Source organism: Triticum urartu, chromosome 6, assembly GCF_003073215.2.
Source record: "Triticum urartu cultivar G1812 chromosome 6, Tu2.1, whole genome shotgun sequence".
In the NCBI taxonomy this organism is placed as follows: Eukaryota; Viridiplantae; Streptophyta; class Magnoliopsida; order Poales; family Poaceae; genus Triticum; species Triticum urartu.
Genome location: NC_053027.1, coordinates 501,808,670 through 501,817,799, shown reverse-complemented (window position 1 = coordinate 501,817,799; position 9,130 = coordinate 501,808,670). Strand labels below are relative to the sequence as shown.

General features: G+C 46.8%; 1 protein-coding gene across 1 annotated transcript; it reads right to left on the bottom strand.

Moving 5' to 3' along the window:
• Nucleotides 1-2,565: 2,565 nt before the first annotated feature.
• Nucleotides 2,566-5,280, bottom strand: LOC125514605 (peroxidase 72-like). The gene is made up of 4 exons (XM_048679941.1): nucleotides 4,964-5,280; nucleotides 4,668-4,859; nucleotides 3,651-3,816; nucleotides 2,566-3,169 (listed from the first exon to the last, which is right to left on the bottom strand). Exons 1-4 carry the CDS (start codon nucleotides 5,198-5,200, stop codon nucleotides 2,754-2,756), a joined length of 1,011 nt encoding a protein of 336 aa, XP_048535898.1. The 5' UTR covers nucleotides 5,201-5,280; the 3' UTR covers nucleotides 2,566-2,753.
• Between the last annotated feature and the right edge of the window lie 3,850 nt (nucleotides 5,281-9,130).

Here is a 9,130-nt window from a genome sequence, read left to right as displayed (position 1 = left end):
GAACCCGCAAGTTGATCACCAAAACATATATCAAGTGGATCAATAGAATACCCCATTGTCACCACGGGTATCCCACGCAAGACATACATCAAGTGTTCTCAAATCCTTAAAGACTCAATCCGATAAGATAACTTCAAAGGGAAAACTCAATCCATTACAAGAGAGTAGAGGGGGAGAAGCATCATAACATCCAACTATAATAGTAAAGCTCGCGATACATCAAGATCGTACCACCTCAAGAACACGAGAGAGAGAGAGATCAAACACATAGCTACTGGTACATACCCTCAGCCCCGAGGGAAAACTACTCCCTCCTTGTCATGGAGAGCGCCGGGCTGATGAAGATGGCCACAGGAGAGGGATTGCCCCCTCCGGCAGGGTGCCGGAACGGGTCTAGATTGGTTTCGGTGGCTACGAAGGCTTCTGGCGGCGGAACTCCCGATCTATTCTCGCCTCTGAAGTTTTTAGGGTATATGGGTATATATGGGAGGAAGATGTACGTCGGTGGACCTCCAGGCTGTCCACGAGGCAGGGGGTGCGCCCAGGGGGGTGGGCGCGCCCCCCACCCTCGTGGGCAGCCGGGACTCTCCTGGTCCAACTCCGATACTCCATGGGCTTCTTCTAGTCTAAAAATAAGTTCCGTGAAGTTTCGGGTCAATTGGACTCCGTTTGATTTTCCTTTTCTGCGATACTCTAAAATAAGGAAAAAACAGAAACTGGCACTGGGCTCTAGGTTAATAGGTTAGTCCCAAAAATCATATAAAATAGCATATAAATGCATATAAAACATCCAAGGTTAATAATATAATAACATGGAACAATCAAAAATTATAGATACGTTGGAGACGTATCAGTGCACAACTTCTATAAACATGCATACAAAAAGGTTCCTGCCTATCTAGGCAAACTAGACTAAATCATCTTCCTTCAGATCAAAGGCGGCCAGGATGTCTCTGTGGCATCCCCGCCCGCTGTCGATGGCATCTCGCAGCCACCCTCACCCCATGCTGCAACAAGGCGTCCTTCGCCGCCGTCACCAAGCCACAGTCCAGCTTGAATAGAGCCCAAAGCGCAGCGATCGCAATGTCTGAGAGCCTCCATTGGAATAGGGCCACGAAGCGTTCGATCTCTTCCTTGGTGACGTCCTTGCCCTCTCCAACCACACCCATCCATTGACAAAGGAGCATCTCCCTGAGCTGAGCAATGGAATGCTCTTGTTCTTGGCACGTAGCCGCCGGCTGCGCCGGCCGAGGTTGAAACTGGTGACCCCAACGAGCTTTCTCTTTCCTTTCATTTACTCAACTTACCTAGGACCATTTGTTGAGGTTTTCTCTTGCATGAGAGTCCACTGCCTTCCTTTTTGCTTGTATCTCTCCTCCATATATGCTAAAATGCCATGTAGGCAGGCTTATAGAGCAGTATTATACTTGCTCTTAAAGAGACCAATTCAAAAATCTCCCAACCAAGGCAGATAGTGAGGGATGGAATATTTTTTGTATTTTGCAAAATTACTCAATTAGCGCACTCATTTTCCTTTAAAAATATGTTTAAATGCGTTAATTATAACACATGCATGCGTAACCACTAAATGTCCAAGAACTTTTACATGCATCAATGAATTTCCTCATCCTTACATGCAATGATTTAATGCATCTGAAAAACTAAATATATGATAGGGAGCAATAAAAATTGGACTAGCAAAATGGAAAACAAAAAAAATCGAGATAAGCTCTCTAAACCGCAAAGGGGGAGATATGAGTTTTTTGTAATCTGGTTTGGTTGGTGTAGAGATCTGATCCTATCTCCTATATAGTTGTTGTGGGGATCAAGTCATAGGACAACCAAACCAATCTATGTAATCTCTTCGTTATATATACACGAGCGAGTTCCTGCTCCATGGTAGAAAACTCTTCCACCATCGTTCCTTTTACATGGTATACAAAGCCTAGCCTCTTCTAACATATCTAAACATGGCCCTTCCCTCTGCCCCCAACAAAGGTGATGATGGAGGTGGATAAAAATGCCCCGCACCCCGAGGTGGCGGATCTCGCAGAGGATTGTGGCAATGGCCGGAAGATCGAGGCGGTCGCAAACGCGGACCCGGTCCCGAGAGCGATCATTTGCCTCGGCCAGTCCACCTCATCCAAATCCTGTGGTAACTTTTACATTGATTTGTAAGATTCGTGAACTCTTGTTATTTTATCTGAACTATTTTTGCAACTCAAACTATGTCCACCCTGAACATGATGTGTATATCAAAATACAATCAAATATTGTTGGTTTAACTGAATATGTATTGAAGATTGAAAAAAATGTTGTCACAGTGACAAGTGATTCCAAAGATACGAAGGCAGCCATTATGGAGACACGTAGTTTGCACATAGGCTAGTCTCCATATGCGTAAGGAGCACGCTCTATATGTGATATCGAGGTTACCAATATGGCTACTCTATTAGAATTGTTCTGACTTAACTTGAATTCATAAAATAAAACAAGGGTTTCTTGGCCTGAAAACTGAAAACGTAGGAGTGCCAACGCAGTGTTTTCATCCTCTTAGCATCAGACTCCTCTAAATAAACACAAATAATTAATTCCCTCACAAAAGTACACAAGGACGAATCGCATATACAAATTAAACGGAAACAAGAAATCGCAGCAAAAGGCACGCGCACGAACTGAAAACGGCAAATAATTAACCTGCAGAAACAACCAGACCACTCCACTAGCTCAAGATGGATCATCCAACTGATTGATCAGTTGTGGTTAACCCTCCTGCAGTTGCTCCTGATCTGGCCGTTGCGGCCAGTGATTGGCGAGATGTTGCCCATATTCACCATGGACTGCGCGAAGTGCTGGAAGAAGATGTCCTGGCTGGCGGCGTAGAGCTTGACGAGTTCCGCGGTGGCTGGGCTGCCGGTGAAGAGCACCTCGTCGGAGCTGAGCAGGCCTTGGTGCACCAGCAGGTTCTTGTAGTACTGGTTGTCGAACTTGAATGGCGTCACGTGGTCCAGAAAGAAGAGGTTCTGGTCGCCGCCGGAGCGCGGGCACCGCGGGCGCAGCACCGCCGCCGCCGCCGGGTCCAGGGTGGAGTCTGGGAGGCCTTTGCCCGTCTGGTTGTACAGCCGCTGACGGAAGCTCGTGCACCGCGAGTCGCCAATGGTGTGGCTACCTGTAAAATATGGTTCAGTTTCCGGCCAGGGATTCTATCACGAGTTCATGACAAGATTCATCTTCCTAGTAGTATGATGTAATCTCTCACTGTAAGTTAGCACTGGTCAGTTTCTAACATGTAGCCTTTGACGTGTGCTTGATACAGTATGTGCAGGGCATGACTTGACATGCTACGGCCGGGTGCATGGATGCACGAATCCCGTGACTCGACGAGTCAAGAACGTACATGGCGTAGTACCAATCATCAGCAGCGACCTATAGGTACCTTACACGCAATTTAATGATGATGGACATAATTGTCACGTACTACAGCTGCATGGATTGACTTTGTCGCTACATACTCTACGTTAACAGTTGAAACGTGAGGTGTACATAGTAAGGTGGAGCCCCCATCACATCTATCCATCCATCCAAGTGCACGAGACGAACAGTTGGTGTAATAAACGATGATGCGGTAAGAGCTCTGTGGATGTACGTACCGAGGAGAGCGACGAGGTCGACGATGTCAAGGCCCTGGAGCTTGAACTTGGTGATGATGGTGGGGAGGGTATTGTTGGGAGCGGGGATGTCATTGTTGGAGCCCTGGATGCTGGCGCCCAAAGAGTCTCTCCTACCAAGAGGCACCATCCAGCCTGGGCCGCCGGTCTGCACGGTAACAAAAAGATTGGCCCGTGAAATTTTTCCAGAGTAGGAAGTAAATTTTGTCACGCAGAAAGTAATCAAGATGGGATTGTATGCGACTGTGAAGTGTCTGGAGTGCTGAACATCTTTGTTCTGGAGCAGAACTTGTACTAGTAAAAAAGTGAGGGAATTGCACAAACCACAATTATTGGGGCCAAATTTACACGTTCCAATTATTGGGGCCAAATTTACACAAAGCGGCTGTATTTTTTTTTTAGAAAAGGAGGAGGACAAAGCGGCTGTACTGTGTTTCTAAAGAAACATGCTGCAATACGTCATTTATATATACATTCTATTTTTTTGCGGGGGGCTTCCAATGTTTCACAAACCAACTTACTCTCGAGCACGTGTTATCTACAATACAGTGTGCTAAGCACTTTTTACCATGACCTTATCCTGTGACATGGGATGCCATATTACTTTATATACCTATCAGATAATTTTGCCGCTGCTTTACCGAGCAGTGCGCCCCCACCTTTGTGTCTTCTTTTAGTACGGATTTTTTTATAACCATGCGTTCAGTACGTACATGTGTCACACAATTCATTTACCATGCCAACATTGAAATTCAGGGGAGGGGGTCAATTGGGAGAGGACACATGTCTGTAGGCTGTAGCTTCACATTTCCGGCAACATGATTCGCTGCGAGTCCGCACACAAACTGGGAAGGAATATATACGGACAGCAAGAGGAACAGTTACGGGCGTTTGCAAGAAACTTGGTGGCGCTTGGCTTGAGTAATGATTAGCCAAGGAATCAGATTCATGGGGCTCTGGTAGCAAGCGACATGACGTAAAGCCAGCAGTAGGACGTACCATGACGGTGGAGTCGCGCGCGGCGAGGGCGAGGACGTCGGCGCAGGAGACGGTGCGAGGGCAGGCGGCCTCCAGCGCGGCCTTGATCTCGTCCACCACCTCGAACCCTCTCGCCGAGTCCTTGTTCGGGTTGGACCGCTTCTCGCTCACCACCGACGCGCTGCTGTCCAGCAGGATCGACGCGTCGCATCCCTGCACGCACACACGTGTAAACGACGTCCATATGATGATGACCATCGATCGATTACGCCGCCATGGACGCATGCACGCATGAGGGTGATGTGGTTGCTGCGTACCTTGACGAAGCAGTCGTGAAAATGGAGGCGGAGGAGGGAGGCGGCCATGCGGGGGTCCTGGGCGTGCGCCTTGCCGACGATGGACGCCACGATCTGCTGCGCCTGAGGGCACGAGTGGTCGTAGAAGTGCGGGTCCAGCTGCTGCTGCCCAGCCGGAGGAAATGCGAAGGTGGCGGGGAAGAGGAGGAGGGCGACCAAGGCGACGGCGGCAACCATTGCACCCCTCGTCATCGACATCGCTCTTACCGGAACTAGCTCGTTGGTGTCTTCTTGATGCTGTCCTGCTTACTGTTCAAGCGATGATGGTTGTGGTGAGAGGTAGCGGTAGCAGGGGTGGGCTTATATAACCGAGGCTTGCGAGGCTTTAGGTTGAATAAAACATGTGGCCATGCATGCATGCATGTTAATTACAGTATTATGGAGATACTTTGCGGGGCCAAGTATAACAAGCGTGGCTGGCTCGAGGCAGCTTCTCTGGCTCTTCCCTCACCTTTAAGTTGATATATACTTTTGATCACCAAAATATACTAGTATCATTTGTTCAATAGGTGTAGCTATTCCACTGGCCTAGCTGCCTTCTAGTAGTAGATAGGTATAGTTCTATAGAGTAACTCTTTTACCACAATTATTAGCTAGCTGTAGAGCAATATATGCATGGGCGATCTCAAGGCGCCAAATGCCCTTGTTTCCCGGTGGCCAACTTATTCTCTATATATACGGGCATCTGCTTTTTTGTAAATTACATATGTGTGCATCGATGTAAAGAGAAAAGAAGCTCTTCAAAGCCAGAAACGTAAAAGGAAAAGGAAAAGGAAAAGGAAAGATGTATTGAGTAGCTAGCTAGCAGTCTTGTGTCAGGTAGAATAAACATTTGAAGGTAGCAATCATGCATGTTTGTGGTAGCCCTTTCCATGTGTCCTTTGACGAAAGCCACCCGGGCGATTAGGAGTCGAAGAGGTAAAACTAAAAGCATTGCATTTCTCTCTCTCTTTTTTTGACACATTGTTTTCATAGTTTGTTCAGGATTTCTGTTCACACACGAACACGTCACCGTGTACCTTCAACGCCGAGGGTGATGCACCGCAGCTCACGCCGAAGGAGACCCGTCCGGAAGCGCGGTACGCAAGCAATCCGGCGGGTGCTTTTCAGGACCCGAAACCCCATGCGCCCGAGAGGGACCCCGTCTGAACGTGCGGCGGCTATGGGCTGCCCTAGGTCGGTTCGCCCGCCCCTAGAGCCTCGAGGATCGCTGCCCTTCAACACGAAGAACGAACGAAGAACGAGAGAAAAAGAATAAAGGAGGGATGTAAAACTAGGGTAAAAAGTACATGTGTTTTGCGATTGTGTGTTGTTATTCAATCGGCCATCACCCCTTACATATATATGAGGCGGTTGGACTTTTCGTACAAGAAAACGACTCAAATCCCGTCCAAAACATCAAAAGATAACCTAACTCGGACTACGAGGGCCGGAACTTCCGGTCAGCCCGGAACTTCCGGGCTGAAATTACATCAAGTAGCCCTCTTTTATTGAATCTGCAGGTCGCATACTACTTCGGATGACGATGGTCCCAAAAGCAAAGTTGTAGATCTTGCAATGGACAAAAACTCTTCAGTTGATCACTTTTTCATCTGAGGTCATCTTGATGTCGAAATCGGCCCCGCAAATCTGCAAATAATATTAAAATTCCAGTTTTCGGGACGCACCGCGTGCAAATTTTCGGTTTAGCCTGGAACCTCCCCGGAAGTTTTGCCCGGAACTTCCGGGGCAAACTTATGCAGCACACTGTTTTGGCTCTAACTTTTGCATACGAACTCCGATTTAGACGTTTTTATATCGAAATCGATCGTCTCGACGAGACGAAGACAATTCGTGTAGAAATATTACTCATATGAGTCCATCTTGGGGGCATAATCAGCCGAATAGTGTTTTGAATGTAAAATCTCAGTACTTCAAACACAACTTCGGCCTTAGAGATTAGCTCGGATGGCTACGGCCCAAATATCAAAGTTTTTCCTTTTGACGATACGGAACTTTCTCACTTTGAGCACCTTTCCATTTGAAGCCTTCTTAATTATGTTTTTGACCATGCCAAAATCTGGTGTCAACACATGCCCTCCTGTTTTTCGGCAAAACTTGCGTGCCGAAAAATAACCTGCACAATGCTTTTCCTAAGGACGATGTCAACACTCCATCGGTCATTTTATGTGCTTAGGGCGATAATTTCTATATCGGCCATGTTTAACTTCTTGTTTACATCATACCTTGGAACCGATTACCACCAATCGGCTTTAAAGAGATGGGAATGAACCCATTCCTCGTAGCACTAAGGAAATCAAACTCTGAGAGGTCACGCCCTGTTAAGCAAGTAACATCCGGATGATTCCAATCCACCGATGCATCGACCAAAGCAACACAAGCCGAATTATCCGCGTGAATGACTTCTACCTCATCATCGACCCACTGTATTAAGAATTGATGCATGGTAGATGGCACACATTGGTTAGCATGAACCCAATCGCGGCCTAATATAACATTATAGTTGCCTTGCACTTCGGCGATGAAGAATGTGGTGGCCAAAGTTTTGCTTCCCAGGGTGAGTTCCATGCACATCACACCTTTGGCCTTTGTTTTTTCTTTACCCTCAAATCCATTAAGTACCATATTGGTCTTCATCAATGCATCATTATCTAATCCCAACTTCTTGAAGACCGAGCAAGGCATAATATTTACCACAGCACCACCATCAACGAGCATCCTAGCAACCGGCAATCCGTTAATATGACCTTTGAGGTACAATGGCTTCAAGTGTTTCACCGGTTCTTTTGGCTTCTTGAAGATAGCGTTCTTTGGACCAAAATCCAGTTGAGCCACCTCTCCTTCTTCACCTATAGCACGAAACTCGGCAGGTAAGTAATACACCATATTAATATCCATACCTTCCCGAACCGGCGTAGAGTCGTAATCCACCATCTCATCTTCATCCCCCAATGTGTATATTGGGCTCAAAGTTTCCTCAATTGAAGGGGATTTTTCAGGTGGTGTGGACGATGTAATAGGGGTCGCATCATCCTCTTTTGGTGGTGAAGGTGTTGCTGCAGCTAATGTAGAAGCATCTGTGTTTTGTTGTTGTTTAGGCCTCCACACTTGTTTTGTGAGTGCCATGGGCCGAATTTCACTTAACAATTCGTCCCTTTGCCTCTCCTCTTTGTGCTCTTCTTTCTCGTGGTTCCTCATGCGTTGTAATCTCCTTTTCATGGTCTTGGTTAAACCGGGAGGACACCACTTAGGTTGAGTATATTTGGGATCCCTTGGTTTGGCCTTACTTGTGCTCGCCTCATGATCACTAACCATGGAACCCTGCTGAACAATAACAATATCACCATTAGAAGTAGCCAGATTACCAACAATCGGCTTTTCGATCTCCTTTTGCTTGTCGCATTCTGAAATTTCCGCATTAGATGACTTAACACGCCACACTTTTTTATTGTCCTTACTTGGAGAAATTTTTGTTGGCCGATTAGCACCATAGCTCAAATGGCCTTGTGTGGGATAATAAAGCCTCTCGCGAGCAGGCCTTCTAGGTGCTGCCCACCCCATATGGAAAGCATAAGGAGCCATTGGGGGCTGCCCCCATCCTCCACTGAAGCCTCTCATGTAATATGGCGCATAGGAGGGTTGTGCCATCCATGGTGTCGGTGCCCATGACCCATATGGCCTTGCATATCGTCGAAACTCTTGCTCCGAAGGCAATCTTGAACGCTTTGAATGTGATGGCCGATTAGATCTAGAACCAGCCGCTTGACTTGCATATTTGGATAGCAACATACTAAAAGTTGGCTTGATTCTCTTGTTCTTAGTTTCATTCTTTTTCCACTTGCCAACTTCTGAATTCTTCGGCTTGATCAATTTAACATGAGCATCCTTTTGCACTTGTGGTTGCCCCCTGAGTGTAGCATTTTTTATAGTGATCTTCAACACTTCCTTACCATCGGGTTGCTTCTCAAGCACAATCTTTCTTCCCAAGACCTTGTAGCCCTCCTTGCTATTCCTGGTTCACCAATAACAACATTATCTTTATTAGCGGATTTGGCTAGGTTAGGCCGAATTAACATTTTCTTCCCTTCCAAGTCTACGGTGTTTATGGGGAAGGGCTGCTTATCAACT